The sequence below is a fragment of the Lodderomyces elongisporus genome, chromosome 5 (genome assembly GCF_030384665.1).
Source record: "Lodderomyces elongisporus chromosome 5, complete sequence".
Lineage (NCBI taxonomy): Eukaryota > Fungi > Ascomycota > Pichiomycetes > Serinales > Debaryomycetaceae > Lodderomyces > Lodderomyces elongisporus.
In genome coordinates, this window is record NC_083677.1 from 1,724,791 (window position 1) to 1,741,599 (window position 16,809).

A 16,809-nucleotide genomic window follows, 5' to 3' on the forward strand; every position below is an offset into this window, starting at 1 on the left:
AAAAAAGTTGAAAACAAAAAAGTATAATTCACCCTTCCATCATATTCTACAAAAGACCGCGCGAGAAAACCTCATCAACGCGCAAAAAAAAATGAGAGAGGGAGAGAGAGAAGGGAAAAAAAAAGTATCATCTTTCTACTCATTCCTTCTGTAAGATTCTGTTCTGTTTCTTTTTTTTTTTTGCGATCTGTGGAAAATAGATACTCACTAAACAGTTTCTTTAATACAGATCCCTTTTCTTTTCTTTTCCTTTTTTGCCTTGTTCTACATTTCCATTCTTCATTCCTTCAGGTATTGAACAGCAGAGCATCTAACTATACTCAAAACACCAGATGTCTTCTTCAATTCAATTGTTGAACCCCAAAGCAGAGTCGTTTAGACGTGCACAAGCGCTTCAAGTCAATATCAGTGCTGCACAAGGGTTGCAACAAGTCCTAGCATCAAACTTGGGTCCCAAGGGTACATTGAAATTGCTCGTTGATGGATCGGGCGGGTTGAAATTGACCAAAGATGGGAAAGTTTTACTTACAGAAATGCAGATCCAGCACCCCACTGCAGTGATGATTGCTAGAGCAGCAACAGCTCAGGATGAAATTACCGGAGACGGTACCACCACCGTAGTTTTACTTGTTGGTGAGTTATTGAAACAAGCAGAGAGATTTATCAGTGAAGGTGTTCACCCTAGGGTCATTGTTGATGGATTTGATGTTGCTAGAGAGCAGAGTCTTAAATTCTTGGATGGATTCAAACATACATTGGAACAGTTTGATAGAGAGTTTCTTTTGCAGATTGCTAGAACTTCCTTGGTGACCAAAGTCACGCCGGATCTTGCCGATGTGTTGACACCCATTGTGACAGATGCGGTGTTGACAGTGCAGAATGATGAGCTGGCACTTGATTTGCACATGATTGAAATCATGACCATGCAGCATGGAAGTGCACGCGAGACTGAGTTGATCAAAGGTTTGGTATTGGACCACGGTGCTCGTCACCCTGATATGCCCAAGAAGGTGAAGAATGCACATATATTGATATTGAATGTCTCATTGGAGTATGAGAAAACCGAGGTGAACTCTGGCTTTTTTTACTCGTCTGCTGAACAGAGGGAAAAGCTTGTTGCTTCAGAGAGAAAGTTTGTTGATGAAAAGTTGAAAAAGATTGTTGACTTGAAGAATCAAGTGTGTGCCGATGTCAATTCAGACCAAGGCTTTGTTATCATCAACCAAAAGGGTATTGACCCCATGTCATTGGATGTGTTGGCCAAGAATGGAATCTTGGCGCTTAGAAGAGCCAAGCGAAGAAACATGGAGAGGTTGCAATTAATTTGTGGAGGTGAGGCACAGAACTCGGTTGAAGACTTGACGCCAGATATTTTAGGATATTCTGGTCTTGTTTACGAAAATAGTATTGGAGAAGACAAATTCACATATGTGACCGAGTGCAAAGATGCCAAATCAGCTACTATATTGATTAAAGGTTCTAACCAGCACGTGTTGCTGCAAACCAAGGATGCAATTAGAGATGGATTGCGTTCGGTTGCAAATGTTATCAAAGATAAGAGTGTTGTTCCAGGTGCAGGTGCTTTCTGGATGAGCTGTAATAACCATTTACTTAGCGATAAGCAAATTTTGAAAGGTAAGAACAAGCCAGGTATCCGTGCGTTTGCCGAGGCATTGCTTGTTGTACCTAAAACGTTATCTGCAAATGCGGGATTAGATCAATTGGAGACAATATCTACTTGCCAAGACGATATCAACGATGGGCATGTTGTTGGAGTTGATTTAATAAGCGGAGAGCCATTGGATCCTACTGTTGAGGGTATCTGGGATTCGTATAGGGTGATTAGAAACGCTATTAGCTCGGCAACTGGTATTGCCTCGAATTTGCTCTTGTGTGATGAATTGTTGAAAGCTGGCAGATCTTCATTGAAAGAGGGTGGCCCTGGTGGACCGGGAGGGCCAGGTGGAGCACCAGGTGGAATGCCTGCCGGAATGCCACCACAAGGTATGATGTAAAGTTAGATAGAAGTAATCAAATGTTTCCCCTTTGATCTTTTGTTCTTTTGTTCTTTTATTTTCTTTTAAGAAAAGATGTCTAATAACATCTCGTAAGTGATATTCATTTTGAGCTAGGTGCCCCAACTTTACCTAACTTACTTTTTGTAGCTGTCCGATGTTGTTTTTTTTTAATTATTTTTATTATTATTTTATTTTATTATTTTTTTTTGTTAAAGGTTGAAAAAATTTTGGTCTCATGATAGAGAACTATTTAGCCACGAAACCTCAATTCTTTTTTTTTTGTTCTTATTTTTTTTTTTTATTTTTCTTTCATTCTTTCTATTTTGTTCTATTCGTTTTTGCAGCAAACCTTGATGAATGCGCTAAACATTTAACGCAGCATACGTGAGCGTTCTGAATGAGGCTCATGCTTACTAAAATTGAAAACAAGCTGACTAAGGTCTGATGCTTGAGGTCCGAGGCTAAAGATCCAAAGTTCATGGTCTATTGTACCTGATAATAAGGTCCTGTATCGCCCTTTTACTGTTCTTGTTCTTCTTTTGTTTTTTTTTTTGAATTTGAAAGAGGAGGACACAATTGAGAAATGTAAAGTTTTTAACTTTTTATGTCTATGGAGCAATAAAAGACAATCTCAGTTAAGGTGTCGTTCACAGCCTAGCTTATTTACTATACTATTCTTGGTGTTGTCCTTCCATCCCCCCTCCTCCATGTCACTTCACTTCACTTTCCTTCTTCCTCGTTCTCCTCCCCCACAATCAGAATCAAGCAACCGAATAGAAGACACTATTTATGCGCTCAGGCTTTTCGGATATGTGCGAGTGTGAATGTGAATGTAAGTGTGAAGGTTTACGTCACCGTGAGCACAGTTTTGCCTTTACTTTCTAGCAGAGGAGCATAGAGATATAAGAAAATGGAAATAAAAAGGTGCCCGCCTTATCAAGATTCAATCTAACTTGACCTGACCTGACCTGACCTGACCTAACCAGTGCAGAATTTAACAAAGGAAGATGGCTAGTTGTAGAACTTGCATGTGGAGGCACCTGGATTAATCGCTCGTGCGGGGTATAGCGTCTACCAATTTTACACCGGGTATTTTCATGCTGAAGAGCAGGACGAGTTCATTTTTTTTCATTTGGGTGGGGGAGGGGGGGCGGTAAAGGAGCAAAGTGTGAAGAAGGCAGGTGAATGGTAGTTAGGCAAAGGTACATTATCTTGAATGATGCCGAGTTTGTTATATTCAGGTGCACGTCAACAATTGTTGTGGTTTTGTTTAATTAAAGGACTTTAGCATTAATTACTTTGCATAGGTTTTGAGAAACAGGGGGAGAGTAAAGTCAAGTAAAGAGGCACCAATATTGTGTGTGTGTGTGTGTGTGTGTGTGCTTTTTTTTTTTTTTTTTATTGTGCTAGAAATTAGTTTTCTGCCTGAGTTGCCGTTCTGATTAGGTCGACTTGTGCACTTGTTGTTGTTGTTGTTGTTGTTATTGTGGTGGTGCTCGTGGTGCTTGTGGTGCATTTTTAATTCATACTGCATAGTATTTAAATTAAAGCCAATTTTTTTCCAGTTTTATTTGGTTTTCTTTGTTTTTTTTTTCTTTAATTTTTAAATTTTCACATTTACACAAACTGTTACTGGAACGATATCGGAGCTCAATTGACCAGGTGATGGCCTCCGGTCGGGTATAAACCAAAATGATAATAATAATAATAACAATAAAGATGATAATGATGATGATAAGAGAAACTAGGACAAAAAGCAATGGTAACTAGTGTAGAAGAAAAGAGGCATAAGAAGAAGAATATTTGAGATGATAGAGTTTCACTCATCAAATTTTGAATATGTTCTACTTGTCAATATAACAGCAAACACAAACGCAGATCTCGAAGGGTTGGTTCAAGTAGCCCACTTACAGTCGCTTAAGGAAATAAACAATTGATGCTGAATCCACTAAAATGACAACAACCAGGTTAAACCTGGAGACAGAGAAAGAACGAGAAAAAAGAGTAAAGAAGATTAGAAGTACGCGTTTGAGTAAGGGTATGAGTGTTTGTGAGTGTTTGTCAGTGTTGGCGAAATATAAGTACGGTTGAAGAAGGAAACGAAAAAGTGGCAGTACCTAAAAGTCAAAAAAAAAAGGAAAAAGAAAAAGTAAAAGATGGCAGAGGTTGAGTGTGTTTAATCCAGCAGCAGCAGCAGAAGCAAGATTGTTGTATTTCCAGTTTATCGACCAGTGCATACGGATATACCTCACCTTCTCCAGGGCAACATTTAAAAACAGAACAAAAAGAAACCAGTACCAAACTGAAATTGAAGAAAAAACCACATATCAAGGTATACAGCATTGATCTCTTCGCGTCCAGTGGATGGTTTTCCTTCGGTTTCTTAAAATGAAAACCGAATCTCAGGTGAGAGGTTGTTAGTTGATTGAGTTTTGATGAGCAATGTATTCTCTAAAACTTGCCTTGTTTGTTAAGCTGCATGAGCAAGGCGATTATAGACTCAATAAAGCAATATATCGTTGTTGGTGTTGTCCTTGTTGTTGTCTTTTTGTTTTTTTGGGTGAAATTAAACGATGAATCTCAATAACAAATGCTCTAGATTATGAATATGAAAACTTTTTTTTTTTTTTACTTCTTCTCATCAACCAGTTTTGTGGTATTGGAGAAAAAAATGCCTTTTGTATTATGCTGGTGCAAGGCGGCATGATTGGCGCGAAAAATGTGAAATTGTGCTGACAAATTGTTTTTAGTAATAATACATTTGTCTCTTGCAAACTCCTAACCATACTTTTTCTTTATGTATTGCAAACATAGAAATGGAAGTTGAACAAAACCAAGTCAGAAACTAAAAACCACAAGAACAATATTTCAAGTAGTAGAGAAGGAGAAGAGGAAGAAGAAAAAAAGGACAAACTTAAGCAGTCTTTCCCGGCTTGAGGGAAAAAGAGGAGAAGAATTAGTTTGTGTTTGTGTATGTGTTTGTGTTTTAGTATGTTGTTTTTTTTAAATTTTTCGTAACGGCTCTATCCGTGTTTTGTTTTTTTTGCCATCAGGAGAAGCAATAGTATCAGGATTAAACTATTGACCATCAATATTCTCCCATTTCTTCCAATTTCTCCCAATTTTCCTATGCTCTTTTTAGTTGAGATCAAGAGTAAACATTTAGTGGGGAGACGTCAATAGCGTAAAGAGCCCGTATCCGCGACTTAACCCTTTGAGTAAGTAAATCCCATACACGGTTGGCGTTCTTGCCTAAACTCGGAATATCCCCCCCACCCACCTACCCATCCGCCAATTCTCAATATTCCTGAGTTTGGTTATATATGTACCTTGAGCTGTTTGCTAACACTCACACACACAATAAAGCTGCCTCTCTCTTCTTTTAATTTACCCTTTTTTGCTTTACTATGTTTTACTTTGCTTTGTCCATCCTTTCTTTTATGCTTGCGCTAAGGCGAAACAAGCATTGTGCACAAAATAGTTTTGCATGCGCCATAATTTTTCCCTTTGATAAGGATAACTACGCCACCCAATTGCACAGTTGGAAGACAACCACTAGAAACAACAACAACAACAACAAAAACAACAACTAACAAGGATTTGGAATGGAAGCCATAACAAGTACTTCGTGTTAAGTGCATGTCAGGCGTCTAGAATTTATTCGTAAAGGATGCACAGAAATGAATTCAAAAACATATCAGTATCGATTGGAGTATATAGTTGTTGATAATTCCTCCTCTTCTTACTACTCTTTCTTCTCATCCTTTTCCCTTTTTTTGAAAGCTCTAGTTTGATCAAATATTAAGGAAACCTTCCATTACATCAACAACTAGCGTTTGTCACTTTATCACTGCATCACTCACATCCAGTAGTTTTAAAAGTGCTAGTTGAGTTTTGATTCAAGTCAATCCTTTTATCAAAAAAAAAAACAGAAAAAATTAAACCAAAGTATAAACAATCAAAAAAATTGCAAACTAAAATTTGCAAACTAAAGACATCAACCAATATCTAATTATTTGTCTTTCTATACAAACCTTTTTAATTTTTTTATAACAGAATTCTCATCTGCATATAGCAAATTAAAAAACTGATTTCAATTCACTAAAGAGTTTTAGCAGAACCGGATTCCAACCAAAGGAAGGAGGAACAAACAAACAAATATCAATATAAAAGAACAATATAATTTCACATCTCAGAAATTAGTTTTTATTTTTATATGGAAGTGGAATATTGAAGTCAAAGTAAGAATATAACCATCCATTAAATAAACCAAAACAATTTTGTTTCAACCAGAACTTTTTTTTTTTTACTTTCAGTGTAAAAAGGTTTCTTTCTTTTCTATTTTTTTTTTTTCATAAACCAGTTTTTGGGGGGTTAAACAACCGATAAGGTTTAATTATTTTCCAATTTACACATTTGCAGAATAGATACACTACTTTGCAAAGTTACCTGCATCAAAGCGAACGTCACATTTTGGTCACAGCAAAACCTTCTTTTCAGAAAAAAGAAAGTAAAAAGAAAAGGAGAAGAAACAATCAATATACAGTGTATTGTGGATTTGTATTAGTATAATTGCTAAGCAAAGTTTTACGAGCCAGGTTCAATAATTCACCAACAGGAATTGGTACTTATATAACCAGATCTTGCATAAGTAGATTTAAATTGAACTTCATAGTCATCGAAAAAAATAAAAACAAAATTTGAGAATACTTCAACTGCAGTCGTACCTCGAGGTCATTGAACAGGAATCTACTGCATACTAGAAAACGAAACTCCTCAATTTATCATTAAAGTTTCAGTGCACATTTTTTTCAGCAAAAGGATTCATTACAAGGAGTAGTGAAAAGAATAACCTTTAGGGAAAAAAATACAATTTAGAAAAATAAAAGCAATTGAGGAACAATCCAATCTACAAGGATTCCTATCATTAAAAAGGTTATTGAATCGCATAGACGAGATTTTTTTTTCTTTCTTTCTTTCTGATTTTGTAAAGAAGCTGATAATATCCACCCTTGAAAACATATAAATATATATTCACATATTTGTCTATATATATATCCATAAATTTTCTTTCAAGGATATAAAATTGGAAAAAAGAAAATAAGGGAAATCTGTGTGCAAAAACAAGAGCCTATCTACTTTTACTAGAATTTGAGACTTGCCATCCTACTATTAAAACAGTTCTTACTCAAAAGATTCCACTGTTTTTATTTTCAACCCATTTTTCACCAAAACAGTTTACACATTTTTTTTACCATACCTACATTTGAAGGATCTTGCACAGAAAAAAAACACAAAAAAACTATACTCAAATTCACAATTTTTAATCAGCAAAGATGAATGCGTCACCAAATAACTCAAAGCCGTCATTGCAAGGTCAACAGACACAACTGCTTCCCGCATCAGCACAATATGGTGGTGATATCAATAGAGTTGGTAATGGGGGCTACGCATACTCTCCCAACCAGAACTTGAATGGCCAACCCTTATCGCGCATGCCACAACAACCAGTCCTGCTGCAACAAAGACCAGCAACCGCATACGGCCAAGTTGGTCAACACGATGGTCAAATACCAAGGCAACAACAAGCTTATTACCAACAGTATCCACCTCAACCATTAAACTATCTCGCGCAAGATATCTATAACCCTAACCAACCACCACCACCACAACAACAGCAACAGCAACAACAACAGCAAGCCACTCCGGGCCTGGTGCTTCCTCAACAGCCACAGCAACCACATGACTACTCACAATTATCAGCTCAACAGTACGGAATTCCACAAAGACAACCTCAACCACCACTTGGTGGAGGCGTACAGCAACAACAACCACAGCAGCCGGGTGTAGTAGGTGCTATTCCTACAAATTACCAAAACTCTGAATATTCTGCAAATCCTGCTCAACGACAACCACAATGGGAAGGAGCCTACGATCCACAACAGCAACAACAACAACAAAACCACCATCTCCAGCAGCAGCATCCACAACTTCCACAACAGCCTCTTCAACAATTAAGCCCGGAATACGATGACGGAAAAGTTGGAAAACAATCGAAAAAGACAGGAAGGAAACCTCGTTCGCAAAAGTCATTAGACAGCGGTGCTAACTCGAGCTCAAGCAACTCCTCATTACCAAGAACATCTCCTGGCTCTGCATCTAGTCCGAACCTGTCAGAGACAAAGACGGTTACTAAACGATCACGTTTGGGTTGCTTAACATGTCGTCACCGTAAAAAGCGTTGCTGTGAAACTAAGCCACGATGTACCGAGTGTTCGAGGTTGAGACTCAACTGTACTTGGCCCAAACCTGGTACTGAACACAAGAATAAACCAAAGGACCAAAAGGAAGATGAAAATACTATCGAGCACGAGATTTACGGTAGAATCAAGGTTTTAAGAGGAATCGTTGAGTACAGAAGTAAATAGAGACGGTTAAAAAATGAGAGACGTAGTGTTTTTTCATCTTATATTTTATTTTTAGTGTTTTTTTTTTGGTTCGCTAGTGTTGAGTATAGAAGACGTTAGATTAGATTTTGTATTATTTTATAGTAAGTTAGACATTCCATTGATGTTTTGATATTTTAATATTTTGATCTTGTTATTGTATTTTCCTGTATATTCTTAAATAATCAGTTACATCGTTAATGAGGTTAATATATATTTCTATACATATTACTAGAGTTGATGTGTTTGTACTTCTGCATGTGAACAATGTACATTATACTCAAATGGGCAGTCTAGCAATTCAAGGTTGAATTTTAATTAATACTCTGCCCTTTTTCGCAAGTGCTGTACAAGAGAATCGCAAATTGAGGAAAATAAAGAGAACACGAGAAAAACGAAAATAATTTTAATAATAATAAAATACAAGTTTTGTTTTTTTCTTTTTTATCGAAAAAAAAAGACACACACTCGCACTAACATATATGGTGGAGACAACTCAAGTTTCGTCAACAAATCAACTTTGCCTGCTTTTTCATCATCACCTATTGCTTTCCTTCACACTACTTCCCCCCACCCAATTCTCCGCCAATTGACCATTTACCTGCTGATTATATACGTTTTATCTACCTATAACTTCATAACAAACACCCACATCTGCTACATTTTACCATTATGGAAGTAAGTCGAAGCTTAAGGGATAAACAAATTGATGTTTTGGAGCGCATGCTCCATTTAAACAAAGAAGGATCCGCAGATCTCACTTTAGCCTCGAAATCTGAGGAGATTGTTTGGAAAGTATTGGTGTTGGACATGGCATCCAGAGAAATTTTGTCATCGGTGCTAAGAGTCAATGACTTGCTTCGATGCGGAATCACTGTCCACTCCTTGATCAATAGCAAGAGGTCAAAGTTGTCAGATGTTCCTGTAGTATACTTTGTCGAGCCTACCAAAGCCAACGTGTCCTTGATTATCAACGATCTTAATGAAGATAGATACGAAAACTTTTATATCAACTTTACATCCAATATCAACAGAGAATTACTAGAAGACTTTGCCAAACAAGTGGCTCTTCTGGGCAAGGCAAATCGAATTAAACAAGTGTGGGACCAATATTTAGATTTCATCGTTACTGAACCAAACTTATTTTCCTTAAACATTCCAGAGATTTTCACAAGTTTCAATACTTTGGGAACTTCAGAAGAAGTAATTCATCAACTAGTAGGTAGGATCTCAGATGGATTGTTGTCCTTGATCATTACCATGGATGTCATACCAATCATTCGCGCTCAACAAAATGGCCCTGCAGAGTTTGTCGCTCAAGAGTTGGATTTGAAAATTAGAGAATATTTGAGCAACTCAAAGCTGCTTGGCGTTTTGGACTCTAATGGCTCCTCTTCGCTTGCGCAACGGCCCGTTATTATCTTGTTGGATAGAAACTTTGATCTTGCATCCATGTTTGCACACTCCTGGATCTACCAATGTATGGTGAGTGATGTTTTCCATTTGAAAAGAAACACAATCAAACTAACCAAGCATGGTAAAAACGAAGGCGAAACCGTGAGTGTGAAAAACTATGATATTGACCCTCGTGACTTTTTCTGGAACAAATACTCGCAATTGCCATTCCCCGATGTCGTTGAAAACGCAGACTTGGAATTGAATGCATATAAGCAGGACGCAAAGGAAATCACAAACAAGACTGGTATTAGCTCATTGGAAGATATCGATCCACACGCAAATGCCACAGCCAACATTCAGCAAGCAGTAGAAAAACTTCCCGAGTTGACTGCCAGAAAGGCTACTTTGGATATGCATATGGATATTCTTTCGTGCTTGATCAATGAGTTGCAGGAAAAGAACTTGGACACATACTTTGAAGTTGAACAAAATGCCAACAAGAGCGACGCAAAGCTTTTAAAGGAATTCTTGGAATTGTTGCAGAAAGATTCTGTCCAAGATAGTTCTTTAGACAAGTTACGAACATTCATTATCCTTGCGCTTGTTGGTGACATGAGCCAGGATTACATTGCCAAGGCAAGAACCATACTCAAAGATAAATATCCGGACTTGGACATGTCGGCGCTCAACTATATCCTCAAGTTCAAAGAAAACACCAAACTTGCAAACTTGTCATCCTTGAATGATCTCAACAACCAGCAATCATACTCAAACTCCTCGTCCGCATCGCAATTAGGCTCATCAGCCCTACTCAGCGGATTATCTTCCAAGCTATATGGGTTAACCGAAGGTAAAATCTCTGAAGGTTTAAGCTCTATTGCATCGCGAATAAAAAACTTTATTCCTGAAAAGAAATCATTACCAATTACAAATATTGTTGAGGCTATAATGGACCCACAAAACTCTTCGGCGCAATCAGTACAATTGACTGACGATTACTTGTACTTTGACCCCAAATCGCGAGGTGGAGGACACTCGAAACAACCAAAACGCCAATCATACCAGGACTCAATTGTCTTTGTTATCGGCGGTGGTAATTACCTCGAGTATCAAAACTTGCAAGAGCGAAGCCAAGAGGCTGGTAAGTCACCCATGAATATCATTTACGGAGCTACAAATATCTTGTCGCCAACAGAATTCTTGAAGGAGTGTGAAAACTTGGGAAATCAAAGTTGAGGTTTTAGATGTATAAGTATATATATATATATATAAATAAAGAAGTATTTATATCTATATTTATAAAGTTACAATTATTCTCTTCTTGTTTCGTGGAGAAGTAATAAAGAAAAAAAATAGGACAATCTTATTCATTTTTACTTACAAAAAAGTTTTTGTCTCTGTCAACACCTTTGTTGAGCGAGTAGAGTCCAAGAACAATAACTCGCAATCCTCGATATCTTGCACATTAATCTCAGCACGACCGGCAGTGGTGCTCAAGATACTAGCAGGAGTCAATAGCTGTAAGGAGTACCTCAACGAGGTATTTACACCTTTTTCAGCCAACTTTGTCAATGCGTCGACTGCAATGAGAACATTCTCCAATTGTGCTCTCTTGGATATGATGATTTTGGTCTCGTCAAAGTTGTATGGCAATGTTCTTACGATAAGCAATCTATCGACAAGGTCTGGTGGAATACCGTGTGGCGCTTTGATATCTGGGTCATCCGAGCCCTTCACAGTGGTCAATCCTCGATTTGAGGCAAGTATCACTAATGGAGCAATACTGCTTTCCAAGGCTTTGTTCAAGTATGTGAAAATTTCCATATCAAGCATATTCACCTCGTCGATAAACAAAACACCAGGAATCAACTCGGCTACACCTTGATCGATATATTTCGAAACCACTTTATTCACCTCGCTTCTTAACTTATCAGTGATTTCTGTCTTTTTAGGTTTCAATAATTGGCCCATCATACTCAACACATCTTGCCCACCTTGTGGTCTGGCATTCGCCACATCAAGATCGTGCAATGTCACATCTTGCACAATCTCCTTCTTCTTGTGCACTTCACCTTTTGGTAATGGCACATATTCTTCTGCCTCCAAGTCGAACTCGGTGGCGTATGCATCTGAACGACCAACACGTTTCACTGCACCTGTATTGGACTCTATGTATATAACATCACCCACAGTGACTCTTTCCTTTTGCAAGGACTCGTAGATGCTTGGATCCAACCTGAGGTTTTTTGTACCCTTTGCTGTTCTTAATCCAACAATGACATGACTAATTGTTTTACCATATCCTCCTAATGGGTTTTCTGCCTCCTCTGGTGTCAATTCAATAACTTCACCTTCGTAAACTTCCTTGGTTTCTTTAATTCTCAAACCAATGGCTTTTCTAAAGTTCTCCATCAACGCACTTGTCTTTTTCACTTCGGCAGAGTAAAGTTCTGAACCAACAATGGGACAAAATGGAACCTTTGGACCCAATTCTTGTGAGACTGCCAACGCGAGAGCAGTTTTACCTGTAGCCGGTGGTCCAGCAATGAGCACTGCTTTACCAGACATACGCTTGCTCTTGATCAAGTCAACAATGATTCCGCAAGCCTCTCTTGCATCCTTTTGGCCAACGAATCCTCCATCGATATTCTTTGCAACACCGTGCTCGTTTAATCCAAGACCTTTGATGTGTGTGTGTGCAGCTGTTCTATTCTCTCTTTGAGATGCTTGATTTTCATTAACTTCGCTAATCTGCACCATTGTGATTTATGTTGCACTAAGTAGAGGGGTGGAGGTGTTTGAAATAGGTGATAAAGTGTTTGGGTTGGGGTAAAACAACTGTAGTGAGGAGGTTTATTTAGTAAGGCAAACTTTGCTTGAGATTTGTCAGACGTTGTTTGTAAATTTCTCTCCTCTTCTGATGAAGAGTGTTGATTTTTCGCGCTGCGAAGTTTAATAGCTATTTGCGCAAAGGTGTTGGAACCAGAGAGAGAGAGAGGGAAAAAAAAGAGAAAAGAAAGACAAAGAAAAGAAAAGAAAAAGAAAAAGGAATATATCTTTCACCAACTCTATCTATGTATCTAAGAAATGTATAGATTATATTAATATACTTGTTTATGAAACCCCCTCCCCCCGCCTCCCCCACCTTTTCTTCCTGGTTTTCTCACAAATTTTATAATCCGGTTTCTAAAATGCTTCATCAGGAATTTCAATCTCATCACGTGGTTCCTTTGGCTCTTGTGCTTCACTCCACTGAGTAACATCATCTATATAACTCAAAATTGTCTCTACACTTTTGCTATCCTTTGAGCAATCAAGGGGTAAGAACTGCACCATTCCGAAATCATCAACCAAATTGGCTATACTCTTTGTAAGTCTCTTGAATTTGGGATTAACTTCATCCTCTTCCTTGGCCAATAGGTATGGATCTGGGTTTAAAAACTGTTTTAATTTCCTCTGCGAGACTTCGTCCTTGATCAAATCCACCTTGGACAAAATATTAATATGCGGCAACTCCAACAAGATCATTGCCGACATTGCACTTAGTGTACCACTAAAGAACTTTGAACTATCGATGATGAATGGTGACTCTAGTAAATATGTAGCACACAAGTTGAAGTGCAAACTGGTCTTTAAATGCTGCACTATAGTGGGTAGCACCGGTATATGAGTATATAACTCAATTTGTCCCGGCATGTCAAATATTAGATACTCATCGTTGTAGTCTCCAATAACTTCGTCCAACCAGTCCAAGTTATTTAAAAGAAATTCAAAACAATAAATCAATCCTCCATTGGGACCAAGATCCATTTCTTCCATGACATCTTGTAATGAGATCAAGTCTCGAATATCAATGGTGAATTCATACTCAGTAGGCTCTGCTGCGGGATCTAGATTGACTATATGAGCACGACGGCCAATGGATTGCATGTGTGCTATTATTGAATTACAGAATGTGGATTTGCCCACACCAGCGGGACCCATGACCAATACACCAGTACGTGACATCTCTGTTGTGTTTGTTAAATTTGGCTTATTTTTTTGCTTTCTCTCTTTTACTTTTGCTTAAGAGAAAAGTGTAGATGCTCCAATGAATTCTTAAAAAAAAACGAATAAATAAAAAAAAGACTAGTGGTGGTGGTGTGGTGGAAACAAATAGAAGCTATAGAGTGCTATGGAAGATAAATAGTAATAATAATACATGGGATATATTCCTGCTTTGTAATGCACTTGAGATGCGCGATGTTCATGTGGGTAGCGCAGCATTTCTAGCTAATCTATCAAATATCAGCTACAACAACTAGTAGCGAAAAAAAGCAGCAACATAGATAGTGTTAGTTGACAGAGCCCATGCCTATTCCTATTCCTATTCCTATTTTTATTCCTATTCCTATTCCAATACCTATACCTATACCTATGCCAGCGCAAACGCCGCACTAAGTTTCCCTGCACCAACAGTGGTCGTAATCATTTTCAATCTGGGTCATTACTGCGTCATAAACATCCGCCTTGAATAATTTGTCAATGTGTCTCTTTATGAATGAAGAATTCTCACCACGATATATTTGTACGTGTATAAACCCACACAATTTACCCCTTTGGTTACTTGGCCAGAACCGCGGCGTCGTTATAGATTTCACTCCTTTTGTAGATGTGATTTCATTTAGTGTATTTCTAATAGTAGCTTCTTGACTCTTTGATACCGAGAGTAACAAAGTCGATGCAGAAGATTTAATCAACGGTACTGCCGACAAGAATATTACTGTGCCAATGATGATGGACGCGATAGGATCAAATCCTTGCCAATGAAAGAGTTTAGTCAAGATTGTAGATATAACAACACCAACAGACCCCAATGCATCTGCCAATATATGAAGAAAAATGCCTCTCATATTGTCATTGACCTCTTCCCCGTCTCCTTCTTTCCCGTTATCTTTCATTCCTTCACCATGTGCTTGTTCACTAAGCTGTGGGCTGCTATGGCTATGCGAATGACTATGTGAGTGACTATGACTATGACTGTGACTATGACCGTGGCTATGTGAGTGGCCACTTCCATCTCCGTGTCCGTGTCCATGTCCATGATTGAATGCAAAAATACCTACCATATTGACAAGAAGTCCCAATACTGAAACAACAATCAATTCATTGGTCTTTTGCAATTCAATCGGATGTGCCAATCGGCCTAATGCCTCAAACAAGATGGATCCACTTATTCCCATGAGCAAAGTACCATTGGCAAATCCAGCAAGGTTCTCCAAATTCTGCCAGCCAAATGGATACTTTCCATGTGGATCAACTTTTGTTTTCGACAATACCCCAGCAACAAGTCCCAATGCAAGTGAAAGACAATCAAGCAACATGTGTAGAGAGTCCGACAAAAGTCCTAATGACTTGGATCTAAATGAATAAAGAAACTGAATCACCATAAAGCTCGCATTGAGGAGCAAAAAGTTGAAAATAGCTTTTGTATCGTCATGCTGCAATATCTCGCGCAAGATCGACGTGGTTGGGTTTGATACATATTTTGCTGAGCCTGTATATCTGTCGTTTTCCAAGGAGCCAAATGCGCCGTTATTTTGTTGCCCAGTTCCATGCACTATGGCTCCTGCGAGGAATACGTTTAAAATTGACCATTTCTGGAAATGACCCAATACTACATAATCTAGAATGGGCATCAAACTTGCCATCAAGCCAAAACTTATAATGAGTGAGTTTCTTGTATGTGGCAAATCTAGATACGTAATGAGACATATGCCTAATGTCACTGCCATCAGCGCAACAACAATGAAGCTAACTTGTTGATTGAAAAGCGCTAGAAATATAAACGCAATCAAAGCATTTGCCAAAGTAAATATCTTGCTTCTGTTGAATTTGAACTGCGACCATTTCAAAAGTTGCAAACTCAATTGAGTCATAGTGAACCCAATTATGATATTTGGGTAAGTATCTGATGGTTGACTTATGAGGTCAACAACGAAAAGGAGTGGTGTATACAAGTTTCGCGAGTTTAATAATAAGCCAAAATAGACCATGCTTGCCCTTTGATAACCCAATAGAGTTGATGAGACAAAGATGCATAGAACCAGTCCGTATGCAGCTAAGTGGTGTTTCCATGTTGGCTCCTGGGTATTTTCATATGTTGGTACAATACACAATGTTTGTGCTACTGCGATAACAGCACTGGTGATTGATGTGCTTATAATGATGCTAGCTATATTTGAGCCATATGATAAAGTATGTGATAAAGTATGTGATGTTGTAGCGTCCAAATTGGTAGAATTGGCAGCTATATTTTCACCAAAAGCAAACAGTAGTTGGTGGGCTAGAAATATGATGGGAAACGCAAGAATGAATGGGAGAGCATTGATCAACTTTAGCAGTGAAGCTGTTGGACGCTGAATGCCATTGATTGGCTTCGGTAGTATACTATTCACCAGTAGGTATTTTTCCATAATGTGGAAATCCGGGTATTGAAAAAGAGAAGTTGGTTGCAGTAAATCGTGGTAGGTTAATAAGTATATGTAAATTTAAATATTTTAATATATATCCAAGGTGTAATTGCTTGCGACATAAAGAGAGTGTGAGTGAGTGTGAGAGTAAAAAAGAGAGAAAAGAGAGAAAAGAGACGCGGATTGTCTGCCAACTGACAAGTGCGCGGCGTGGTAATTTTTTTTGCTTTGCCTTTTCTTTCACCTCAACAGGGTCCCGCGCGTGTTACTACTGTTATCCATTACCACTGCAAACATTCCTTCAACAACATCGTTGACAACTTTTAATAAAAAATCATCACACTCAGAAGAGAAAAAGTACTAATAATAATAATAATAGTAATAATAATAATAATAATTAATAAAACTTTCTAAATCTATAATACTCTATCTTTCAATTCATTCGGTCATTCGTTCCAATCCGTAAAATATCATCACTTTTTCTTTTTCTTTTTC

General features: G+C 38.0%; 6 protein-coding genes across 6 annotated transcripts; 3 read left to right on the forward strand and 3 right to left on the reverse strand. All coding sequences in view use genetic code 12, as the record gives it.

The window, feature by feature from the left end:
- Positions 1 to 332: 332 nt before the first annotated feature.
- CCT6 (T-complex protein 1 subunit zeta) lies at positions 333 to 2,015 on the forward strand (the record flags this gene model as incomplete). Its single annotated transcript, XM_001523139.1, has 1 exon — positions 333 to 2,015. The coding sequence occupies one exon, from the start codon at positions 333 to 335 to the stop codon at positions 2,013 to 2,015; it is 1,683 nt and encodes a 560-aa protein (XP_001523189.2).
- Positions 2,016 to 7,354: 5,339 nt separating this feature from the next.
- CZF1 (Zinc cluster transcription factor czf1) lies at positions 7,355 to 8,446 on the forward strand (the record flags this gene model as incomplete). The annotated part of the gene is made up of 1 exon (XM_001523140.1): positions 7,355 to 8,446. The coding sequence occupies one exon, from the start codon at positions 7,355 to 7,357 to the stop codon at positions 8,444 to 8,446; it is 1,092 nt and encodes a 363-aa protein (XP_001523190.2).
- A 690-nt stretch (positions 8,447 to 9,136) lies between these two features.
- SLY1 (Vesicle trafficking between the ER and Golgi) lies at positions 9,137 to 11,098 on the forward strand (the record flags this gene model as incomplete). The annotated part of the gene is made up of 1 exon (XM_001523141.1): positions 9,137 to 11,098. One exon carries the CDS (start codon positions 9,137 to 9,139, stop codon positions 11,096 to 11,098), a length of 1,962 nt encoding a protein of 653 aa, XP_001523191.2.
- Positions 11,099 to 11,239: 141 nt separating this feature from the next.
- RVB1 (RuvB ATP-dependent DNA helicase pontin) lies at positions 11,240 to 12,622 on the reverse strand (the record flags this gene model as incomplete). Its single annotated transcript, XM_001523142.1, has 1 exon — positions 11,240 to 12,622. One exon carries the CDS (start codon positions 12,620 to 12,622, stop codon positions 11,240 to 11,242), a length of 1,383 nt encoding a protein of 460 aa, XP_001523192.1.
- Positions 12,623 to 13,048: 426 nt separating this feature from the next.
- On the reverse strand, positions 13,049 to 13,870 carry PVL30_004492 (uncharacterized protein; the record flags this gene model as incomplete). The annotated part of the gene is made up of 1 exon (XM_001523143.1): positions 13,049 to 13,870. The coding sequence occupies one exon, from the start codon at positions 13,868 to 13,870 to the stop codon at positions 13,049 to 13,051; it is 822 nt and encodes a 273-aa protein (XP_001523193.1).
- Positions 13,871 to 14,298: 428 nt separating this feature from the next.
- MSC2 (Putative zinc transporter msc2) lies at positions 14,299 to 16,317 on the reverse strand (the record flags this gene model as incomplete). Its single annotated transcript, XM_001523144.1, has 1 exon — positions 14,299 to 16,317. The coding sequence occupies one exon, from the start codon at positions 16,315 to 16,317 to the stop codon at positions 14,299 to 14,301; it is 2,019 nt and encodes a 672-aa protein (XP_001523194.2).
- Between the last annotated feature and the right edge of the window lie 492 nt (positions 16,318 to 16,809).